Source organism: Lichenostomus cassidix, chromosome 7 (assembly GCF_008360975.1).
Source record: "Lichenostomus cassidix isolate B80296 chromosome 7, HeHo_3.0, whole genome shotgun sequence".
Classification (NCBI taxonomy): domain Eukaryota; kingdom Metazoa; phylum Chordata; class Aves; order Passeriformes; family Meliphagidae; genus Lichenostomus; species Lichenostomus cassidix.
In genome coordinates, this window is record NC_139488.1 from 6,460,068 (window position 1) to 6,485,596 (window position 25,529).

Below are 25,529 nucleotides of genomic sequence, written 5' to 3' on the forward strand. Positions count from 1 at the left end.
CACACATGTGCCTGGCACATCCTCTGTGGGCAAACCCACTTCAGCCTACACCAGTCGCTTGTGAAGAACAAAAAATAAGAATCTAAATCCTTTACCTGATATACTTCTAAAGACAGTTATTTCCACTGCACTGATCATTAAAACAACATAAGCACCTTTCATGTGAAGCACCATCTTCATTGACTTACTATCAGCAAGCGCCTTTTGTGCTGAAGATTTCCAAAGTTGGAAAAAGACTTTTAGGATTGCTCCTATATGCAGTGAAATAGATGAGAGTTTAAGGAAACTACAGAAGACAATACCATGCAAACACAAGTCATTTTTAATTAAGAATTACAGATAGTACCGCAGCATGTGTACTCTAAAAGAAAACACACGGGTTCAGTTCTGGTCTTACACTGATCCTAGAGCTTCTCCTTTCAATGCACCAAGAGAACCTCAGCTTCAGAGCACATTGCTGATCTGAACAGGTTTCAGCTGTTAGATGCAGTATTAGTGCAAAGGAATGACAAGATCCCCAGTATGCACAGTACGACTGGGAAGACTCTGCATTGGCGCAATTGCAAGAGCAGCAAAGTCCATCCCCAAGGTACCTGGCATAAGTTTATTAGGGTAAAGAGCAAGAAGCCTCAGTTATTTTCATAATAATTTCATTCTCTTCCCTTATAAACTGCATGGATAACTAAAAGATTCATTGTTGATCAAACACAAGTGTGATTTATGAACTAACAAAATTTATTTTCCTAACTCTTCAGATCCATTGCTTACACACACGAGCAAATTACCAGAATTAGCAATCTCAGCATGCAACCGCATTGTAAATCCAGAGGGTATCACTTCTCATTTTGAAAGCTAAAGGAGTGGCGAGAGTTCCAATTGCCTATCAGCTAATACTTGAAGGCACAGAATCACACACTTGCCGGTGTTCAATAGTTTCTCAAGGGAAGGGAAAGTGGGCAATTAGCTGTCAATAAATCAACTCGGTGTTTGCGGTTAGAAACCTCAAACAGTAAGACGCCGGCACGCGCACAGGCTTCAAACCAACCCAACTTTTCCTCAAGCAAACAGAAAGCCCAAACTAAACAGAAGCTTTACCTTTTAAGTTGTGTAATTACAACACAAAACCTAATTATGAAACAACTCAAGTATGACCTCTTTCTGGTACAATAAGTTTAGAGAAATACTCAGCAAGCAAACCTACACCACTTTATCACCTAATTCAGCCTCTATTTGAAGGAGCTGCAGTTGTATTGAATTAGTCTTAAGGACCCTTTTCAAGCCAATGACCCTCTAATTCTCTCCAGATGCAAAGACAGAAATTTGGTTAGCTAATATTGGAGGTTTCAGGCAGAATCCTTAAAGCGCCGATTTGGGCATTTTATCTCCTTTTTTATCTATTTATCCTACCAAAGACAGACTTCAATACCAACAGTTATAAAAGCAGCTCAACACCTCGCTCCCTAAAAATAAACGAAGGTTTTCCTCGCAGCCTTTCTCCGCGCAGATCGCGTAGCACACGCCGAGGTTAATGCCAGAGCATTCACAGCCGCGTTACTATCGCTGCATTCAGATGGCACAGAACTGCCGCTCGCGGCTAAAACAATGAAACCGCTTCGAGCGGCACTCACCGCGCTGAGTTTGTAGCGGAATGCTTTCGGATAAAGCAGCGAGGAGATGCCTCGCTCAGTCCCTCCGCGGCCAAAGGAGGGCGGCGAGAGCGCGGTGCCCCGGCTGGGTATAATCCAGAGCCCGCGGCTGGCGGCTGTCCCGGCGGAGCAGCGCTGTGCGGGAGCGCCGGGAGCGTGTCCGATGGCAGGCGCGGAGCGGCGGCAGCAGCGAAACATCAGAGCTTCCTGTTACATCACCCGACCCCGCCTGCGGCCGGCGTTGAGTTACTTTTCTCTCTCGAATGGCATGTCCCGGGGAAGCCTGGCTCCCGTGGCATTCGAGCGGGGAGCCGGCCGAGCCCCGGCGCTGCCATCTGCTCCGGGCAGCGCAGCCTCTGCCCGCACCTGGCCCCAGCGCGGCTGCCGCCCGCCCGCCCCGGCTCGGCGCTGAAACCACTCGCGAATACTCACTGCTGTGCTGCTGAGGAGGAGACCACGGGACCTGTCCTTTCACGTGTCGAGCCAGTGAGATTCGTCCTCCTCCTCCAACTAGACCCAGAGAAACAAATTAGCTTGGACCTTTATTCAGAGACAAAGAATACACAATTCCTCCTCAGCATGACTGACTTGACCCACCTCTGCCACCAACTGCAGGGGCTGCATTACATCCCATACCGTAAGGGCTGAAAAGCTCTACACACCTTTATTCCTCAAATGTAGAACAGCTGCAATGGTCAGATTCAAATTTTCAATTTCAAGCTAGTGCATCATGTACAGTGCCACTTTGCTTTGTACCCAAGAAAAAATGGTATTTAAAGAAATAACTCTTTGAAATATCAAGGGTAGAAAAAAAGCATCAAAAAGGCATCAGGAACATTACTATTGCTGCACATATCTCTATGGTATATTTCTCTAGCCACTGGTGATTTAAAAGCACAAGTATGAGTTGCCCGGTTCAAAAACTGCCATGACAGATGACAAAACAAAATTAATAGCAGTCTTTCAACTAGCTTCAAAGAACATCACATGCCAGGAGCTAAATGCGTTTCTTTCAAACCATTTGTCTCTTGTTTTTTGTACAACTGATACCTGAGCTATGGACAGAATCTGTGCCCTCCAAATCAGTGGGCAATTGCTGTGTGCACAGGACAATACCCTGGTGAACAAACAAGGAGTTCTTGGAGCATTAAACTCAAATTATAGGAACACGTGTAACACCAGTACTCCTTATGGAACACCATAAGAACCTCCCAAAGGTCACATTGTCACAGGGACCTATCAAAATTATACCACTGAATTTACTCATAAAGCAAGATGAAATACTCTGCTTGATTCTCACTACCTGTTACTCATCCACCTTTTTTTTTTTTTTTTACCAGCAGACTCATTTGTGGCATATGCCACGAACTGGATGAAGGAATTCATCTGGCGATTGAAAACATTTTCCTCATGAAGGAAAACAGCAAAAACCAGAAAAACAAGGGAGAAAAACCCCACAAAATGAACAAACAAAAAGCTTTAAACCCATCCCCAATCCAGGGTCAGGAAAAATTGGACGAGGGAAAAGAGAGGCAGGAATACTTTAAATCCATATGGCCTCTGAACAATACAAATACAATACAAAGGGTGTCGCCTCAGAGAAATTTCATCAGGAGAGAGCCTGGCAGCATTACCTGAGACCAATCAGGTCTAGGATGTAGATTGCAACATGGTACATTACAAACAAAATTTTAGAGAATTATCCATGTATTCCCACCAAGAACACATCTTCAAGACAGGCATCTGAATTACCTGGAGACCCATATTACGCAGACCATGTGGCAGTGAACTCAAGGCTGACGCTCAAGATGATGGTAGGCAGCAGAAAGTTTATTACGTGCCGGCACCACCTTTTTATACCCTTTCTGCAAATGCACAGCAGGTGTTCCTTATTACATTACCGTTAGTTAGCAAACTATCCACAGGTGCTTTTCTGATTGGTCATACACCTCTGTATTCTGTGCTTCTCTCTCCTACAAGGTTGTTTACCTCTCTTGTTTAGGGGCACAGCTGCAACTTATCTAGGTCTAGGCTGTCCGCAGCCTTTTCCTATCATCCCACAGCCGTGTTTGATTGGGCTTGTCAAAGTCAATGGAGTTGTGTGGGGTTTTTTTTTGTTTGTGGGCTTGTTTTCAGTTGTTTGGTGGCTTTGGGTTTTTTTTGAGTTTATTTTTCAGAGACTCTTATATTCTACTGATTTAGCTATCATTAAAACTCCTTTACTCCTACCCTACAGACACCTGAGCCACCTCAGCTGGTGCAGTTCGCTCTCCAGAGAGCACTGCTGCATCTCCCCTTCGTCTGGCTGCGAGGAGCATAAATCACACCACACAGGCTGCCCTGGTTACTGACAGCGAAGGATGGCGCAGTTCGAGGGGACCTAAATGTGCAAACCTACCCGCACTCCAACCAAAGGCGGCCAAAAAGCGCGCAAAGTGTAAATCCAATGAATTTCCCCTTTTCCATCAGCGAGATCCCGCCCGGTGCTCGCCGCGCCGCGGGCGCCCTCTCGCGGCGGCCCGAGGGATAAACGCAGCCGCGGAACCTCCGCAAATTTAGCCTGAATTCAGGCTAAATTAATTAAATAATTACCCTGTGTGAACACCCCGTAACCACACGTGTACGCCCCACTTGACCCGAACGTGGCTCTCTCTTTAGAGGCGTTACTGAAAGCAACCAGTTAGGAAATGTAACCCTTGGGTCTCCTTCACTAAGTTTGAAAAGGTAGAAGCTAGAAAGATGAAACTTGCTCAAAATGTAAATAAAAAACTGTCAGCTTTGAGAGAGTAAATGGATTGGAGATGCAGGGAGAAATGCTGGCTCAAGTGAACTGGAAATAAAACTGAAGCAGAAGGTAGAAAATAAAATGGAGAAAAAGGAGGGCATAACAGTAAATATGCAAAGAAAAAAGAATAAATAGAAGGACATTAAATTATTTCTCAAAGACATTTTGCTTATCATCTGCATGGATTAAGGGCACAAACCAAGTTATTGCAGGTCAGATGATGTGTGGAAACTCATCAAAGCTCTGTAAAATTGCATCAGCTTGTTGGCTCTTATCATAGAGCATGGGAGAAATTTCACAGCACCCTGAATTTCCCCTCCAAAGCAACTGGAGCAAATTCTGAAATGAAATGACTGGATGAATGGACTCTAATTAATTGGAACTGTACAGTCACTGTAACAGCTTCATGTTCTGACTGCCTCACCATGCTGCCACCTGAACCATATCTTTTCCTGTATTGTGTCTCAATTATCCCCCTTCTACATTCATCCTTTAGTAAATTTTGGGAAATGCATAGATCTTTTTTCTTATTCTTGTATTTCATTGTTCTGCAGCTATGGGAGATACAGGAATGAAAAGAAGTGAAGGAAGCAGAAGGACAGAAAAGAAACTTCTTGTTATGTTGAAGATCGTATCACATTGCAGTTTGGACTTTTTATGGGAAAAAACATCTCTATGCACTGTAGAGCTAAACAAAAACAAAGCAGGAAGACAGCTGGATAGCTGGTGTGGTGGCCAAACTGAGTGCACACACAGCTGAGAGCAGCATGCACTCTCAGATCAAATCTGATTATAATCAGATCAGGTTTTCACAGTCTGTGACACTGCAGTCTTGATTCTCCTTGCACTAAGGAACAAGCCTGACAGATGAATCACACTGAAATGTTTTCTTAGTTAATTGAAACAGAGGTACTGTTGCGATGCTAGAGGTGTTTCTGAAAATGCTTTCTGAAAATTTCTGAAACTTCTGAAAATTCTTTCTGAACAGTGACATAGGAGAGCCCCCACTAGATCACTTAATTAGTTACTACAAAATGTACTACAGCAGCGCAAGAAGTTTCTTTAGTGCAGTGCAAGTGGGGTTGAAGAGGATGGGAGAGTACCTGTTAGTCCTATCCTAGCTCTGCAGTTCTGCAGTCCTGGGAGCAACAGAACCCACTCCATGAGGAGACCCTGTTAGTTTGCAGTACAGCTCAGCAAGGAGGAAGCTTATAAGCATGGAGAGCAGCCACACAGCCTGCTGGGACAGAAAGGATGATTTTTTCCTGGATTCCCACGTGGATTTTGTAGGTGTTGGATCCAGGCAGCCAGGGACAAGTTGCTAGAACAAGAGCAAGCCTGAAGTAGAGATAGTGTCATGAGATGACACAGGAGTCACAAGACAATCTGCATACAATTTAATCTATTCTTTCCTATCTTCTATATCCATTGTCTCATTCAAAACATTCTGTTTTAGAAAGTTTATCATTCTAGTTTGTAATCTAATCAATCATACAAAGCTTACAAATCCTTTTTAGTGTTCTTGGTGGGACAGATAATGAGTTTTATTGTCTTTTACACGAAAGCCTCCCAAAATGTTTTAGTTTAACACATTTACTTCAGCTCTGTCTCCCCTCTGAGGTACATCATGTACATCTAGCAGTTAGGGAAGTTTGAATACTGGCAGCCCATGGGAAATTATTATGCCTAAGAGGGGAAGATCAGATATGGCTACTGCCTTGATCATAAAATACATCCAAGGAGAGGTGCAGCCATTTGTGCATTCACCTGCATCCCCAGCCAGGCAGACACAAGCAGGGTAATCATGGCATTAGTGCAAATCCTGACCCTCCCACCCCAAGTGTGCCTAAAGCCACTCGCCTTGGGGAGGCCACGCAAACTGCTGTGCTTGGCCAGTTGCCATGGGATAAGTGGAAAGGCCTGGGTGCAGTTTAAACACTGGGTTCTCCACTTATCTGCAATGTCAGATTCCAGCTGGTCCAAGCATTTAACCCACTGCTCTGCTCCCATGCAGTGCAACCACATCTACACACTTGACTCCTGCTGCATGAAGTACAGGAAAACCTGGAGAAAAAGGGCAAAGTGATGAACCAGAACATGAAGATATTGAAACTGAAACTGGGAGATAAAATGCACCAAATTAATTCTGTGTATAGCAGCCTATGGAGTTTATGGTTTTGCTGACAGAACTGCACTTGCCTGATTGATGTGGTTATTGCACTGGTAGTCTCTGGTGCTCATACATTTTACGTGACAAGACTCTGCATAAGTGTTCTCTGGTGTACACTCCTGTTCCTTGAGAATTTTTCAAATCAGACTGATTGCATCCTAGATTAAAAGAGCCACGAAAGGACTTAAGCACCAAAAAAGAGATTTGGATAAAATTTCAGTATAAAAATCTGATTTTACTTATCCTCTCCCTCTGATATTTAGAATACATAATTGCTTACAATATCAGCAGTAATGCTTAGCCACGAGTCTAGATGAGTAACAAGGATAGAAGTCAATGATCCCAACATCTTTGCCCCATTGCTTCACACGTGTACAGCTTTAACACTCCCTTCATGGATTTTGGTGGGTTAATTCTGATCTCACATTCATCTTACAATACTGTAATTATATGCACTTCAATGGAGTTAAATCTAGCCTGCATAACCTAAAATAAATCTGATTAGAACAAATCCAGTGTCTATTTCTTCTTTATAGCGATAGACCTATCTTTTCATCGATGATTGAAACCATCATGCTTGACAAGTGATTATTCTTTCACAAGTATTATGCTTTCTTTAGTAAAAAAATAGAATTCAAAAAGAATAATAAAGCAATAAATTGATTTCGAACCTTATCTATATTTTAACCATTCACTCACAAAGTCTGTTGTTCTGCTGCAGCTCTGACAATTATATACAACCAAACTGCAACTTAAAAGCCCTTATCAAAGTAAAAGGCAGTGTTTATTAACATGATTGAGGAATACAGAATAAAAATATAAGCAGCTTAGTAATATATAATCAAAATAATCAGTACAGTAAATATATTTTAATGGTGTACACTGAAGGTTTTCATTCACAGGTGAAGAGTAATTTACTTCACATTTCCATAAAAATCAAAGTTGCATTATTTCAGGGATGACTTCCTCGTCCAGAGCCTTTGCTGGCTGTTTCTTTCTCTTTTTCTTGATTTTTATTAGTCTTCTTTCACCTTTTTTCTTATTGAATCCTAAAAGTAAAATTAACAAAGTAATATTAGAAGACATCCAGGATTGTCAGAAATAAGAGACAAGGCCTGTTTAAATAGATCTTAAGAAAAAAAAACCATTGTCTTACCTAAAGTCTTCATATGCCTGACCAATGCCAAGTTGTCTCATTGCTGTTCTTGTACACTGTACTTACTGTCCCTCTTTCTCTCTCTAGCTCTGTGTCTCTCCTGATTTCCATTCTCACCTTTCTGAGCCTTTCAACTATTACATTGGATCAGGCCAATCCTTACTACCAAAAGTGGCAAGAATGTTTCAACCTGCATAATATTTACCTCTTAACGATAGCCGGGGGCAGTATCACTTCCATTACCTTTCTTGCAGATCCTCAAACACGACTTTCTGGAGATGAAATTATTCTCATTCCCACCACAACCACTGTAGCTGAATGGGCGACACCTTCCAGTCGAGTAGTTGAAGAAAAACCTTAACTCTTTGGCTCTACAAAGTCCTCTGTCCATAGGGGTCATGCACAAAGAAGGGATTGCAGGTGGTTCTGGAAGTACCAAGAAAAGCAAGGTGAGAGACAACACTGCAGTGCTTCAGTTTTCTGTTAAAGCAAGGTGAGAGACAACACTGCAGTGCTTCAGTTTTCTGTTATGCCAATATTATTTGAAACTTATGCGAAATTTGTTGGCAAATTTAATTCTGCCCTCCTGAAAATCCAAGATACTTGACATAAGTGTCTTTGTTTTCATGATGACAAAAAAATACCACAGTAAAATGTCATTCTGTCTTTGAACTGACAGCAAAAGCTTACCTGAAAGCTATACCTTTACCTGTATTGTTCATGATAAAATTGCCATTTCTGCCATAGGAGAGAGCACACAAATTCACTTTCAGGTATTTCAAGTGAAGCATTTGTAGAAAGTGAAGTGAAATAAATTAACTGTGGACAGCTTTAAAAATATGGTAAATATTTCTAATAATTAATGGAGTGAATCACTGCTTGACATTCTGAAATACAAAGAAGGTAAAAGTGCCCAGCATTTCCAATGTAAGATTCAATACCTTGATGATGGGTTTGTTGAATGACTGCAGAAAATTTGACCAAAGTACCAGAGTCTATCAGCAAACATTGAGGAGTTATAAAAACACAGCTTGTAACTTGCAGAATATGAAAGTACTGAATGTGGAGAATAAGTGCACAAATTAATGGAGATCCTGGTGTGTTAGTGCTGCTGTCAGGAGTTTACCATTCCAAGGAGAGGCTGGTGGTTTGCTCCTTCAGGGTCGCTGCAAGTCAGAGTATGAGAACTGAAACACTGGAGGATGAACCCGAGGTAGCCAAAGGACCTGGGCACTGCAACAAGTTCAAGAAGAAAATCCATGCCAGAATTCCCCAAACTGGAAGAACTCCATCATCTATCACCCCAGAGCGACTAATATACAAAATCTGAACTAATAAAATTGCTGCACAGTATGCAAGAAGCTGAAGAGAAGCCATTATATCATCAGTTATGCAGAACCCAAAAGAGCAGCATCTTTCCTTCAGGAAGCAGCAGAACTCTGGCAGCAGTGTGGGATCTGAGTGCATGAATGGAAATGTGAAGCCAGTCAGATGGCACTCTTGAAGATACAAAGCCACACAGAAGTGGTTCAGTGGAAAAACAAAGTAAAAAATTGAGGAAATCATGTGGGTTACAGCAAAGCTGAAGACATCCTGTGGTCACAAAAGTGGGAAGCAGGTGAGCTGCTGAAAGCAGTAAGTTATGAATTAACCTGGGAGATTTAGGAGGCTGACAAAATATCCAGAAAGCATCTGCTACATCTTAGTCTTACACATACCTCACCTGGAAAAAAAAAAGATTCATCTGGCAAGTATAATACCTGATCTGGTGTGGTGGAAAAGTATGAAAAATTGCTGAGGAAGGATAGAATGGTGTGTTAGCCACATCATACAATAAAAAAAATAATTAATTTCAAAAACTGAGTAATGAGTTGCTTTTTCGAGATAGACTAAGCAAGTTTCAAGTTGTAAAATGAGAACTTAATTTCTTTTTTAACTGTGACATTATTGCAAGACTAAGTTTCACTCTGGGTCCAGAGTAGAAATCCACAATGTGATAAAATCCATATTAAACCTACTGTTTTTTAATAATGAAGATGGTAGTTAAATTAACTAAGGCAATGCTTTTGGTACTGCTCAGAGAACTTTTGAGCCTGGAACTAATTTCATCACTCTGGCTGGAGAGGATGTTAGTTTTCAAAGCATATGTTCAGTACAGATTACCTATTTTAAACTAATTTCTGAACCTACAAAGAGCAGAGCAGAAAGGCTTGCCAGTGAGGGAAAAGCCAAACAGCCAAGGTTTGTTAATTATATCAGAGAATTTAAATATGCACATTGTAATGTAAATTACTTATCTGTTCTGTAGAATTCTCCAGTGAGTCCACATTCCCCTCATGAAGGAGTTCTCACAGTGAGTGCAAGATTTGGGGGAACCATAGAGCCAGTGATGAGGTAAACAAGGACTGCCTGTGTATGTACAGTGCAGCAGAGAGCCAGCCAAGTGCTATTCAGAATCCTTCTTCCCAAAAACTGTTATTCCTTTCCTATATCATTGTTACATAAATGCCCCAAATACCAAATACTGTTCCTGTTTACCTTCAAAATAATCTGCACTTCTTCACTCTCACAGAAGCAACCAGCTCACGAAGCAAATCTCTCAATTTTGCCATCTAGAGTAATTTTTTTAACAATAGTATATTAAAATAAATACTAAATAACTTATCATAATTTCCTCTCTGCTGAAGATCATAAAAATTATGAATTGATTTGAATATACTGATCACTGAAAGATTTAACTTCAGGTAAGCATAAAACATGTCCTGTGTCATGCCCAGCATCTCTGTTGGCAGGACAGTCTGCAAGCCTGCGAGGCAGTGTGTAAACAATGTCATGGAACATCACAACAGGTGAGTTGTCTCTGTTCAGCTCCAGCTCCTAGTGCTGTATTTATGTATATGATGTAACAGTAAGTTGAGCTATTATGCCTGTTCCTGAGTTTCTCTCCCAAATGTTTCCACTTTACAACCTCATTTTTTCTGAGAGTTGTTGAAAAGTTTTCTCTCCTACTTTTTCTATGAAGAAAAAAAGAAAATGAAAGAAGCCAAAATCCCACAAGCCACCAAACTACTTAAGAAAGAAGAGGTATCCATTGTATGGTTTAAGATTCAATTCTTATAATACAGCCCTTTCTTGAATCCCAGACAGCCCACTCTGAGGTATAAACGTGATCATGACTTCAGAACCTCTGGAAAACACTCATCCAGACACAGACTCACATTTATCAGAAATAACCCCAACTCTGCATTGAAATAATCTTTATCCCTCAGGCTTTGCAGGGATTGTGTGACAATGGACTGCTAATTAATCACAGTACAAAACAAGTTTGAAAGTGTCTTGGGAGGAAAGGGAACGAAGTGAGCTCTATTTCTCACTAGACACAAGTGTGTGACATTCATGCAGCTTCAGATTTATTGCCAGATTTTCAATACGTTCAGACTTCAGCTCCTCGTTTCTGGTTGTAGCAAAGTGAAAATAAAAGAATCTTCAAGTGGACAGGCTATTACAAAAATAACGAGTCATCTGCACTTGACAGTACTCTATAGGTATAAATTGGTGCAGATCCATTAAAGCAAATAGAACTGTGCCAATTTATTTCAGCAAAAGATGACCCTGAGTGTACTAACAGCACTAGCAGAACCTGCATCCATGTGCTATTCCAAATTTGCTGAGCTGAAAACTGACTTTTGATCCTGTCTTCCACTTAAATCTCACAAATCTAATGTAGCTGTAGCACTCACAATTTTCTACCATAGATCACAATCTATCACAATCACAAAAAATGAAAGCTTTGATTCTTAGCCTCATGTTTTCTTAATTATCACAGAATAAAAGTTATTACAGATGTTTCAGCAGAGTAAGACCAGAACAATCTTCAATCTCTGCAGAAAGTTATTGCTGAAAGAGAGTGCTAGAGATTTCACATCTGTATGCACAATTTGCTTTATGTGGCCACAGAACAGTTTAATTTTCTGAAGATCAAGAACTATGTTGTAAATATAATTATCTGATATTTTTACAGAGTTACACATACCTAAAACACAGGGTTTTATTCCTTAAAATCAAGAGAAAATAGCATGTCAAATGTGAGGTGAGGTATTCTATAAGAGACAACTCCCTGTAGGTTTTTTTTCATGTTTTCATGTAAATTAACGAAATTAAATATAGTTATTAATTTTTTTAATTAAAAATATTCATAGCCAAGCCAATATACATACAAACTTGATATTACAATGGAAGATCAGCCACTCCATCCCAAACAGTTCATCCTAATTCTGACCTCATATGTGAAGTTAATTCTTGTCCCTCACAGAAGGCTACAGAGAGTTACAGTGCACATTTGTGTGATATGTCTCTACCTTGAAACTTAACTTTACAGCTGTACCTCTAGAAACAGCAGGAATGGAGATAATGCTGTCCATGGCTCTGTGGAGAAGTCGGCTGCTGTTTTTGGCCCTACCCTTGCCTTCCCCTCTAGTGGGATTGCACAAAAGCACATGATTTTAGCCCATTCCAGCAGCCTGAAAGGTACAAGCTGATAAACAGAATAGGAGCAGAAGGCTGCACAAGGCAGACAAGTGCAAAACAAAGGTTATACAGTAGGGAAGAACCTGTTAGCTCTTCAGGCTTTCCACTGAAATGCACTGGTCCTTCCAAGGCTTCTCACCTAGCCCATTCTCCTACACTGACACTTCCATCAGTCTTCAATTCACTTCCTCTTACCCTCACCTCTCACTCTCAAAATCTGCTGTGCAGGAAAATTCACTATTGCTGACACAATCAAAACCCATTCCATTTCCTCTGAGAAAATATAGTGAATCATGGACCTTTCCTGGGATAGGTTAACTGTTTTGAGGATTCAGGCATTCATATTATGACTAAAAAACACCTTCAGGGAATGTGCACACCCTAATGCCCCTAGACTTATTACTAGACCTTATGCAATTCAATAGTTTTCAGCAAAATAAGTTGCCAAAATCTTGACTGTTTTATATTCATTTGTTTAAATAACAGAGTGCATTGATGCTTTGTATGTGGTAAACAAACAATACAACAGAACAGAAACCTACATCAAACCAGCAGTACATGTGGATCACAGTGCAGCAAAAAATAGAGTACAACTCACATTCATGCTTTATTAGACACAGCATTGTAAGCAAAGAGCACAGGAATGCCATCCTGTTATCTTACAGAACACGTAAAATGCAGAAGTCTTAACGCATCTCAAAGTCATCACTCAGTCCCCAAAAGTACAAGCAAGTGCAAAGGCAAAAAACCAACATAAGTACTTGGTAAGAATGCTCAGGCTCTTTCCAACTGTTTGTTGTTTCCTCTTGCACAACTGTGGATCATAAAAACGACATGCCTCAAATTCAATCACCCTTTACAGTATGAGCAAGCACCAGCCATCTACAGTGGGCAGTGTCCAGCTGCAGAAAATGTTAAAACCTATCGCTCCTCAGTAAAGGTCCAGAGTCCCATCTGCAGTATAATGCACAGTGCAAAAATACCTTGGACCCACATTTTCAATTAATTCCTACTCACTTTGATGATACTCAACCCAAAACTGAGTTTAATATGGCCAAAGTGAAAATAAAGACATTGTGGTATTAAATATATTATACTATGCCATATTATAAAATCCAAATGTTGCTCTTTTTTAATGGGTAAAAGGAATTTTAAATCACTTGCCTATTAGATTCTCACAAAAAATATTAATTTTGACTGAAAGAATTCTGCATCACTGCTTTAGCTCTTTGCATTAATCAGACCTTCAGGAAGCACACACTTGTAAAAGATAACAAGGTGTGGTCAGTCTTCCACTTCTTGATATTTATTAAAGATCTGTAAGTGGCAATAAATTACTTTGGTTTGACTTTCTCTGCTTATCAAATCCTTTGGCACAGATGAAAGTCAATTCTGTAGTCTCAGATATGTCAGAAATAGGTGGAAATGGAAAAGCAATCCATACAAAAGATGGAGAACTGCAAAAGGCAATTCTTACCAAAAAAAATGGGGAACTGGTTGGGCTCCTCCTTTGGGGAACTACCATTCAGGGTGTTGGACTTCTCATTTGGAGCAGTTGGCAACAAGTTAACTAAAAGAAAGAAAAAGTGTTGCTGTGGAACAGTCAACAGTGGGTTATACAGACACAGCCAAGCTCTGAAAATCAGCTCTGATTGGTACCCACTGACCCTGTCCACTGCCAGTACTCATGCCTATTGCCAGGCAACATCTCTAAGTCCTGAAGGCACAGGAAACTCAGGTTGCTGACACAGCTTTGCAATGGGTTCCTTTTTTTCCCCTCAGTTTTACTGATTTAAGATTTAAGTCAGACATGGTTTGGCAAGCTTATCTTTATATTACCAGCAGACATTCTAATCTTTGCAATTATAAATGTTTTTCAAAATATATATTTGCTGGCAAGAAAGCTGGTCTGAAGCTCCTTTTAATGTTAATGACTTCCCTGTGCTCAGGTATTTAAACTAACACACATATCTTCAAATAAATGGGAAAATCAGTGGACAAACCAAGGAGCATTAAAGGGTTAACTATAAACACAAAAAACAAATTCTTACCAAAAATCCCAGGAGACTGGCTGGGTTCTTCTGCTGGGGAACTGCTGTTCACAGAGTTAGGATGCTCTTCAGCTGTAACAGTTGGCAATAAATTTGCTAAATTAAAAAAAAAAAAGTGAAAAAGTGAAAACAGTTAGGAAAAATATCCAAATCAAAATAAAAATCAGTATCTATTATTTAATATTTCAATAATAAAAGTTTTGATCTATTTAGACCATGACAATGGCCTCTAACCCTCTCTTCTAGAGTATTCATACAAATTTACATGAAGGTGTTATTTTAGACTAAAGTCACAAAACCCCAATATTCTGCAGCTTTCAGTCCAGAAGGTAAAAGTGTAATCAGAGCCCAGAAAGAAATGCTTTGGTAAAAGTAGGGAAAATGCACATGGCTCTGTGTGGCTAGCACAGGTCTTTCCTATGAGAACTTTCTCCTGTGTTTTATAAACAAAGATAAAGTTTGGATGTTGTTGTTACAGTGTCTCGGGATTTGGGCAGTTCAGGCCTGGCCAATCTGGCCTAGGGGGAAGTTTCTGACTGACCAATCTGGGTGACCTCTGAAAAGTCTATATATATGTTGGATTCAAAATAATAAAGCACTTTTTCTATGCCACGCTGAGAATCTGGGTTTTCCTTCTCTGCTAGCGGCTCAACAGCAACAGCTCTGTATTTATAGTTAAAAAAAAAAAATTAAAAGAAGCATCATGGGTCTTTTCTACTGTAAGTGTGAATAAGCTCAAGTTCCCCTTGCCAAAATGACAGCTTATGAAACAGTGCTGGAAAAAGGCCCACTAGAGACAAGCAAGATAAAAGGGTCTGGAGGCTCTCAACAGGAAAATGTATTCCCTTTATGCATAAAATTAAGCACTTGGTGAAGGGGAGAGGAGTTTTGAAGGTTACTCTGTCCTGATGTAGAACAATTCATTGGCACAAGAAGGACAAGGAAGCAAATGACTGCTCTGTGGTCAGTCTGAATGGCTTTTATAGCCTAAGCTGCACAGCCAAATCATTCCGAAGGGACAGACAGGTTTTCTCTGAATATTTGGTGGGAAGCTAACAATAATCAGTAAGTTAAAAATTCCTATATGGGCACCACTTGTAACTACAAGACTTGGTTTGAAAAGAGTATATTCAGTCCTATGGGCTAAAAACACGTATTAATGTTTTATGATATTTTAAAGCCAAACAGATGGCAGATTTTAGGTTAGCCATCATGAGAAAAATAAGAAAAGTAGGAGTCCTGTAATATTCCATAAATAGTACCTACCTATTTTTTACTCCCTGTATTTCATTTTGGTATTTTTATCTAAAAATATGTATAATTATTGTAAATTTCATATATAATTCACTGCCACCTCAGGATACCCTAAACAGCCTTTTTTCCATGCAAAATACCTTCAAAACACAACATTTTTTTATATGCAAGAGTAAAACTAAGAATGATAAAACCAACAACTTACAGTTGTCTTGGCAGGTATTCTGGCACTCTTCCAAACTCCTGAAGTTGTTCTGGTTTCCGAGGCACCCACCATATTTGAATTTTTCACATAATTTTGTCTCTCTGTTGTAGAAGTACCTGGTAAAATAGCCTCGGCAGATTCCCGGCTCTTGGTCGTGGAAGCAGAAGTCAGGCTTTTCTGGAAACGATGCTAAATGTTGAACGGGGTAGGTGAAGAAAAAATCTAAAATGCATCCCAAGACAACAGCAGAACTGGAGGAAGTTTAAAAAAACACCTGTAGCTTTGGGTCAAAGGCCAGCTATAAAATAAGTGCTGCTTTTGTTCTATATGGAACACTGAAATATTACACTGGAGCATTGTAGGGATATTTGTATGGCTCTGATCAAGTAGCCACTAAATTACATCTTGTAAAATGAAAACTAATCTTTTAAAGTTCCAAAATATTGAAGCTCTAAGCTGAAAATTAGTTTTTACTCTGATTGAAAAGAAGACGTGACTCTCAGCTGGATCATTTGCACCTAAGTGCACATCCTCATTATTTATGTTTTAGTCAATGTTAATGTGAATTATACACAAAGCAATATTCAAATAGAAGAAAAAATGGAAGAGTGGATTATTTTAATTATTATTAAAAGCAATTGATGCACATCCTGTATTTATATAAAATATTAAATAGCTCATAACTAGTTTTTGTAAGAATTAATTGGCAATATATATTTTCTCAATTTTTATAATACTTTATGACCAGCAAAAAATAATTTGCAGAGATCACATGTAAAATTAAATCACCAAAATATTCTTGCATATAGCAACCAAATCAACAGTTTTAAGCATTCCTGAACAGCTTGATTTTGATTCTTCATTACAAATTCCATTCTGAGCCAATAAGTGCAATCCACAGTTCAGATGTTTCACCTTTCTTACTATGCAAATGAAGCACCAATTGATTTAGAAGTTCACATAGAGCAATAAATATGAGAAATATGGACATGGCATTGATGTGCTTTCAGCTGAGAACAGAGGTGAGGGAAGTATGTAGACAGGGAGCAGCAAGACTCCACCAGAGTATCTATTCCATATTATGAATAATATCCATATAGATATTATTCCATAAAATCCACATTATATATATATATATATATATAATCCATAATAACCATATAGATATTCCATATCTATTCCACATCTAGCCCACAGAAAAAAGGAGCTACAGAAAAAAGTCTTTCATCAAACATTGTGCAGTATTGTGAAATAACAGAAAAGTATTACAAGAGAAATATTAACTGAAAAAGTAAGGCAGATAAAAATAAGGCTATGCAAAACAGACTACAGGATTATGACTGATTCTTAAAAACAGATGTCCTTCATTTAGAATATTCTTATATTAAAATGGTTCCTGCAGGTTCTTGCAAATGAAATTGAGGCCAAATTAGCTGAGCTCACAGCTAGCTTTTAAAACCACTTTTGAAGAGAGAGTTCATGAAGGCAATATAATCTTAACTATGCAAACCAGTACTATACTTCCAAATGCCACATCTTTCTCCAGGGGCTCCATATTCAAGACTACGTTAGTGGAAACAATAGTACATGTGCAATAATGCTGATGATAGCCATGAGCTGAATTTAACAGGATGTGCTCTGGTTTGTCATTAAAAGCAGGGAACTAGGGTCAGCCCTTAAAGGAAGTAATGCCAAAGTCTGCAGCATCTGTGGAAAATCAACTTTAGTAACTTCCACAGTATAGTCATGATTATTGTAACACGTTAAGAATTGAAAAGGCAGTAGAAAACAGGAAAAGAAAACCATCATCTCAGTATGAAACTATTCCAAATAAGATTGTGCAAAGATAGGTGATTTGATTATAGTCTGTTCCAAAATGTATGTGCAAATACTGGCATTTCTGCAAGTTGCTAAATGCATACCCATTCAGGAACCATATGCAGGAGGGGTGAAGGAGAATAAGCAGAAAAAGAGGAGCTGACTTGTGAAAAAATGTACTCAAGTCTGTGTTTGGGGAACTCTGGCTGTCCACAGTGGTCCCATCCCAGTGAGTCTCCAGTGTGCAAAGGGGAAGACTAGGGTAAGTCTTCACAACCTCTACTCTAAGTGTCAAATTTAAATATCCTCATTAGGAACATCAGTTTCCTCAACAGACCAACAGTAAGGGATTCTCAATATTTAGCACTGGCTATTTTGGAAGTCTAGGGTATGAAGAACTTAAAGTTTTGTTAATAGTCTCTCCCTTCAGGAATAGAAACCTTGTTCCCTTCTTTGATGTGCAATTAGGGCATCTGCCCTAACCTCTGGTAGCTCCTCCACAAACAATGCTTTAAAAGTTCTGTTTCAGAGCAATTCTTTCCTATTTTTGCTAAAAGCATTTAGCTTGTTCTTAAAATGCAGAATAAGAGTTCCCCATCATAGCTAGTTATACAATGCTTGAATCTCTGCCAAGTCCCTCTTTTTACTGAAGGGAGAGAAAAGAATCATGATGTGTTTATTTTGTGGAGAAGAGATTGTGGCTATCAGCTTCTGTGACCACAGCTGTCTTCAAATTCTTTGATGAAGACAGAAGAAGATTCTGAGTAAGAACTCACTTTAATCTGACATTGCTGTTTTTGTTAGAAGCTAAATTATTTATGTATTGTTCCAAGCTAACAAAAGAAGATAATAAATCCCTTATTGTGGTAGAAGAATCTTAGATTACTATGTAAACATAATTACCTTTCTTAATTTTTGCTAACACCGTCTTTTGAGGCAATTCTGCAAGATAAATAAAAATAAAAGTATTTAGCAAAAGAAGCCATGTTAAGTCTGACCTGTAGTACCTGTGTGTTTAGCAGTGACAGTGAGCCCTTAGAAGCAAGAATATAGCATCTCTCTCTTTTCCTTTTTCTCTCTATCTGGAAAGCAGCACAAAAGCTTGTTCTGAAGGACTGAACTATCATTTCCTTCGTATAAGGCCTGCTATACTGGAAACTTGAGGATATGGAAAGTACTGAAATAAGATTATGCTGATATTGAACAAATTCAAATTGTTATTACAATTGTAATTACTCTTCTTGTTACTGGATCCAGAAACCTGTATTATGCAATCTTACTCCTCAAAAGATAAGTAGCAGACTAACAACCTGACTGCTGTAGCTACTGACACTGCTCATAGCTTTGGAGCTGACTGGTGGGACACAGGAAGGACTTCTCTCATCCTATCCAATTCCCTTCGCTTGCCCATGTAGGGCCTGAGTGAAGTTTCCATTATGCAGTTTATGACATTAGGGCCCATTTGGCCAAGTAGCTCCAAGTATCCTTAGGGGGGTGTAGATGACAACACTTCCTCGTTTTGTGCACAATCTGCAGTGAAGAAGTTATTGTCATTCTTAATGCAGGAGCCTGGGTTTTATTGTATCAGCTCAAGAAACTGGATATCTAAATTCAACCCCAAATTCCTTTTCAGAGATTGAAAACAAACCTTCTTCTCCTTGTGGCAGACTGTCTAATCATGAAACTGCAAAGAAGTCCAAGGGCAGAGCAGATCATACCATGCCTAAGAAAGGCTGACAATTTTTTGACAGCTGAAAGGTGGCCAAGGAGAGCTGATACACTTTTCATTGCAGACATACTTTGCAAGGCATGTGAAACAGCAGCCTTCCGGACTCCACCTTAGTCATCTTATCTGCATTGCTTCATAATTCTTGTTTTGTACTCTACTGCCTTTTTGTATCATAATTCTACCCAACTTTCCTCTGGAAACTTGCCGATGTTATATTTTCAAAGCAAATCTATTGGGTAGAAATTCTGTCATGACACATTTTTCCTTCCACCTCTGGGACAATGCAGCTGTTACCCTTTAAAAATATTAAAGACATGGCATGTACTTCAGAGTGACATAGCATTTCTTTGAAGAGATTTCCAGTTTTTCCTGTTAGTAGGAGGCTTGGCCCTCAGCATTTAAACCCATGACCTAAACTACGGACACGCACGTCAGGCTGTTTCAGTAATCTTGCTCAGCTGTCCCCTTCAGGGCAAAATCAGCAATCATATTTTGGCATGTGATCTCTAATCTTCTGGCAGAGAAAAGGAAAATTTTATTGTGAGTTTATACAGGCCTAGAATCCTTTAATCTTACTACTATGTCAACAGTGTCTTTTGCTTCTGGTTTTGGTCAAAAAGTCACATCCACATCTGAATTGATTTCTTCTTTGTAAACAGAGTGTATTTCTGAGTAGACCAACTCTAAATAATAGACATTAGAATTGCCATCATGACCAGAACCATTTATCAGCAGGTATTTTCCTACAGTAGCAAGCTTAAGTAGCCAAAATATAATATATAATATATATTATATTACATATTAAACTATTATAAATAATAAATAAACTATAATAAACTATTATAAACTATTATAAATAAACTATAATAAACTATTATAATATAATAGTTGATATTCACTGCCTTGAAAATTAGGATCTTTGTGCTAGTAATGACATTTGTGAGAATATAGGCAAATTCCCCTTACAAGTGCTTTTCCATTCCCTGAAATGGTGAATATTGGGCACAAAACCCAAAAACTACAGCTGATTTATAGGAAAGTTGAGTGAGAAATAGTAATCTTTAATCTAAACCCTGTCTTTGAGAATCTTGGAGTGGCCAACCTGCAGCTGGGTTGGCTGAACTCCGTTGTACCGACTTCAATCAATTCTCTCTTTGGCGCCTTATTGATTCCAAAATGTTAAAAAGTTATCCGGATCTGGTAATTCAGTCATGTTGGTTCATTTATCCTTGTATTTGTGCTGAATTTTGAAAATCAAACAGTGACTATTCATAGTAGTTCTCAATTTGTGCGTGTATTAGATAGCTTCCCTTTAGCTTATTTTTATCAATCTTCATCTTCACATTCTTCACAGTGATAATTTAGTATTTCAGATTTTTCTTTATTTTTAAGCACTTTTTTGTCACTCATACTCTCTCTTCAGACTGATTTCTACAGTCACTAAATAGTGATCCTCCTATAGTAATAAATACTGGAAATGTAAGTAAGATGAATACAACTATCTACAATACTACAATACTACAAGACTACACAGACAGAGATAGATTTAACAAAAAGAATGTACAGGATTATATGGGCTTTTGCTGAATTATGTTTGCAAAGGGGATTAACTTAATAGTTTACTTTGCTTTATGCCTGATGGTCTGCAGCACACTGTGTGTGACACCAAACCATTTTATCTGCTGTCATCCATTCTGAGAATACAGAGATAATGACCATTTGTTGCTCCTCTTTCTCCAAGCAGATCCAGCTCTGGCAGAGTCTTCATATACAGAAAAATGTTATTCATACATACAGAAAACTGTTCTTGGGCTGAGTTCCAAGATGTAGACATTAAGCCAGTATTAATTTTAAATAACTTTTGGTTTTATACTATAGGGTTATGCCAAATATATGCCAGTACAGGATTTGGTCTAGAAGATCTGTTCCCGATTTGGATCCGACATGTGTGTCAGAACCAAAGGAATGCTGGGTCCCTTCCAACTCAGCTTATTCTGTGATTCTGTGAACACAGCAACATTAGATTGAAGAACTAATGTGATAAATCTTCACTCATACACCTGATTATGACTTTTGGACACTTCATTTCAACTTCTGCATCTATCAACCTTGCCTTTTCCCCTTTCTCCCTCTGTCTTAGGCTTTAAGTTGAGATCTAAGGCAAACACTCCAAGCTTCCTGTGACAGGAAGTACCATATTTTGGATGAGACTGGCAGCTGCAGTCCTGCAAATAACCCCACTCCAAGCATGGTAAAGATGCTGTGGGTCCAGCTGAAACCCAAAACCAAGTACGAGATGGAAATTACCAAAAATCAGCCTAGTGTCAGAAAAAGAAGAGTTAATTCACATCCTAGACTCCAGGTCTTTCTTACACTGAATGCCATTCAAGGAAACAATAACTTTCAATTTTTTAAGTTTAAAGACTGCACTCTTTAAACTTTGTGGAGTCATAACTAGAAACAGATTAATCCTCTGTAATGAATTCCTTCTTTGATTTTCTGCCCAGAAATGAGATCTGCTCCCATACAATAGTCTGTTTGGAAGATTTTAAAACCTATTACTTGAATTCTATCTTTGGTATTTTTTTTTAACTCAGGTATGATGAATCAAAGACACAAGTAGTATAGTCTGGAGAAGGAACAGTGTTGTAAATAGATTTTATCCTTACCAATTGCTAAAATACCAAATACAGGTAAATGAGCACTAAAATAGTAATCTGCACTTCTAAAAGTAGACTAAAAACCCACCTATCTTTCCAAGTCCTGAATATTTGCTTGGACCATGTAAAATAATTCAGATGACTACAACCTACTTGGGAATATAATTAGAGGAATCCCATTTCTGTATCAAGAGGAACTGAAGAGGGCTTCTACTTCCCAAATTCAAGTGGTTTGTGAATGAGAAACAAGGGAAACAAATGAAGAACTGGTAGGAGGATAAGAGAATGGGTACTGGCCTGTTACCACACACATCTTCTGGCATTCCTCCAGAGTTAGGAAGTTGTTCTCATTGCCATGGCATCCACCATATTCAAATTCTTCACACTCGCGGGTTTTTATATTGAAGAAATAGCGGATGTGGATGGCTTTGCAGGGACCATCATCTGCTTTCATGGCACAGAAGGAGTGCCTAAGCTTCAGCGGTGGCAAAACAGCACCTGTAATAGGGAGGAGAAGTATAATAACTAAGCTAGTTTGCTGCCAACTGCATAGTGTAACTTCAAAAAAAGATTGCTTGTGTGTTCCGCTGCAGAGGCACTGCACAACATCTGCCTGCAAAGCTCTGAACACACTAAACAGATGCAAAAAGAAAAACATCATCGGCAGTGGAACACAAATTCCATTCAATCAAACCAAATGTGTGCTTTCAATTTTCTACCAAAACAGCTCACAGTATAAACTTCAACTCCTCATCACAAACCTCTCAATAGTTATGGATAGTGGCTTGGTCACAGGAGCTGGGGTGCAATTCTGAATAACAAAAACACCAAGAAAGTCCTGGTAGCTCCAAAAGACACAATGACTACCAAGGGCAGAAAGGTTGCCTTGGGCTCTCTTCCATGCCCTTCTCCCAGTGAACTTGGCTCGTAAAGGATCTGCCAGGGAACAGCGTGGGATGGCCAGAGCCCTGCAGAGGGCATCACTCTCCTGTCAGATTGCATTCGACTGGGACACAAAGACAGCCGGCACCACTGACAGGCACCAGACTGTCTTTTTCCTTTGATCTCACTGTTCATGCATTGCAGCTTTCAAGAGCATAAAACTGGAAAGTTAAGGCAAAACAAAGCTGTATGTTTTCAAATTGTGTAATTTCTGTGTTTGGATACATATTATTAGGTCAGGGAATGCTTTGTACAAATTGTCATATGTATTGTGAGGAACACCAGCAAAGTTTTACTCTGTCAATGTCTATAAGGAAATTCTGACTAGCAATCCAGCTCCTGAAACTGTTCCCTTATAAATATATGGTTTACTATCCTTTTCTGTTTTGCTTTTCCAAGGAAGTATTTTACCCTAGAGGATTTGAAAGCTCTACAGAGCTTGTGTGCTTGCCCTAAGAGCCAGAAAAACAGACCTAAAGTTTTTCATTCATTCTCCTACAGCTAATTAGAACACTGATGTCTCAGAACATATATGCAAAATATCTATCCATCCTCTTTGCAGTGACCCAGGGAACAGGAGATAAAGGAGAAGAGTTTTCATGACCATTGAACAGATTCCTGCTATTACTAGATTAAGTTTCTAGTTTTAATTAAAAGAATCCACAAAAATCAGGCTTTATGGCATGGTTAAAAGGAAACTTGTATACATACTTACTATACATACTATCTACATGCTCTGTGGATATCTAATTTTAGCATCTGAAATTGACCTTATTATGCAACCTTTAAATTAAATTCACAGCAGAGATAAGTCCTCACAAGTACTGAGGTCCAGGGGAGTTTACCAGTTTTATTCATTTGATTCACTTATAACTGTTAAACCTATGGAAAATAAACAAATTGCAGCACTAAAATCTTTTAAAGAATAGTATAAGTCCTTGAAAAATAACCCACGTTATTTACAAAATTACCATCAACAAAATAATTGTAATACACAATTAGATTTTCCAAAAGTGGACCATTTGGTGTCAAAATACATATTAAAAAGACTGATTTCAAAATTCTATTTAAATATTCAGTCCCCTAAATAGATTGTGACTTGTCCCATATTGGTGAAAATATATTTTCTGATTTTGAACTTAGGTATATAGATTTGAAAATATTATTGAAGACTGTACAATAGGAAATGTTGATGAAATAAAATTAATAATGAAAAGAGATGCTAGATTTGGTAAACTTGCTACGAAACTCATTTTGCTAAATAAGATCTCAGAATTTTGTTTCTTTCTAGTTACTTTAGCTGGGTCTTCCCAAGTCCACAAAGCATTAGTATTTAGAAGTCACAGTAAATGCAAGTTGGATTTCAAAGGTTCTAAAGTTCTCCAAGTGGCTTTGGAATCCTTTGGAAGGGACTTAAAAAGGCTCATCTTAAAAAGTTGAGAGGATACTGCATTGCAAAATGAATCTTTGGATTTTCCCCACTCAGTACCAGGGAAAAAACGGCTTCAAAACATCAAAGTTTTCAGTAAGTTATGAACTCACTCCTGAAATGCTAAAATCAAACACTCAGAGCTCCACAGAAACTGCTCCAACTCCAGCGTGGTTGGCGTGAGGGCTGGCAGCTGGTTTATAAACACGTCATTTTCTTGGCACACAAGAAATGAGATCTCCTCTGTGACCCTGTCACTGACCCAGTTCAGTCTATAAGAGGTTGTGAAAACCGACCAGGTTTCTTAACTGCTGAAACTTTAGACACAGAGTTATGTCAGCTCATTTTCTTGCTGCATTACACCACACCACTCTTGTGGGCTATCCAAACAAAAATAGTATGCAAGCATAATTGCAAAACTACACAAAGAGGATGAACAAATGGCTTAGCAGAGTTTATCCTGGGAACTTTGTGGTCTCAACTCCTAGCCTACTTCCCATCAGACCCACGGAACTAAATCATTGTTTTGGTTACCTCCTAAGGCCTTTCCCCTGCAGTCACAGGGATGCTGTTAACCACTGTCAGATGTCCTGACATCTGCTGCAAACATAATGACTAACTGGGTCACACTTTTTGGCAATCACTCGGTTAGTTTCTTAGGAACGCTAGAAAGTTGCCATAGTTTGACTAAAATCTGTACCCTATGAAACCCCCAGGGCCAAAACCCTTCAACTCTAAACAGTAACCAAGTGACTCTGAAGAAAGAGGTCTCAAAGGGATTCATCGGAACTGAATCATTCTTCTGTCTGGGAACAGGGAAAGAATTCTTCCCCATTATTTTACACCTGGGAACATTTAACTCACACAGATGACATAAAATCAGCTTTCCTTCTCAGATTAGAGCAGCAGATGAGAAGGCAAGCAGGAGTGTTTGGCCAGTAGACCTGCATAGACACTAATTTGCCGGTATTCAGTTCGTATGTGGAATATACCTTGAGAAAACTAATTCTTAGAGTGAGGCCTCATCCTCTGCTCTCAAACACTGGGACAAATTGTCGCTACATTTTTGGTGCTATGAGAAAAGCACAGGATATGACATTTAGGGAAGATGTCTGTCAGGATGGACAGTGAGAATTCTTCAACAGAAACATAGGAAG

At 39.1% G+C, this 25,529-nt stretch overlaps 2 protein-coding genes and 1 long non-coding RNA gene across 4 annotated transcripts in view; 1 reads left to right on the forward strand and 2 right to left on the reverse strand.

Moving 5' to 3' along the window:
- The window catches only part of CALCRL (calcitonin receptor like receptor), a 63,683-nt gene extending 61,422 nt beyond the window's left edge, over positions 1-2,261 (reverse strand). Inside the window, exon 1 of one of the 2 annotated variants that reach the window (XM_085065967.1) lies at positions 2,079-2,261. The gene's annotated coding sequence lies outside the window, so the exon portion shown is untranslated. Of the gene's footprint in view, positions 1-1,628; positions 1,764-2,078 lie in introns of those variants that run through there. The other variant, XM_085065966.1, reaches the window with a different exon arrangement.
- A 5,102-nt stretch (positions 2,262-7,363) lies between these two features.
- Positions 7,364-25,529, reverse strand: part of TFPI (tissue factor pathway inhibitor) — a 33,053-nt gene continuing 14,887 nt past the window's right edge. Inside the window, exons 3-9 of the mRNA XM_085065968.1 lie at positions 22,269-22,499; positions 18,516-18,554; positions 15,795-15,971; positions 14,336-14,431; positions 13,762-13,854; positions 8,001-8,183; positions 7,364-7,650 (exon numbers count right to left, since the gene is read on the reverse strand). Coding sequence (XP_084922094.1) covers positions 7,538-7,650; positions 8,001-8,183; positions 13,762-13,854; positions 14,336-14,431; positions 15,795-15,971; positions 18,516-18,554; positions 22,269-22,499 — 932 coding nt within the window. The 3' untranslated portion in view covers positions 7,364-7,537. The remainder of the gene's footprint in view (positions 7,651-8,000; positions 8,184-13,761; positions 13,855-14,335; positions 14,432-15,794; positions 15,972-18,515; positions 18,555-22,268; positions 22,500-25,529) is intronic.
- LOC146434440 (uncharacterized) lies at positions 12,148-13,099 on the forward strand. Its single transcript, XR_014853385.1, has 2 exons — positions 12,148-12,284; positions 12,950-13,099. It is a non-coding gene; the product is annotated as an uncharacterized LOC146434440 (long non-coding RNA).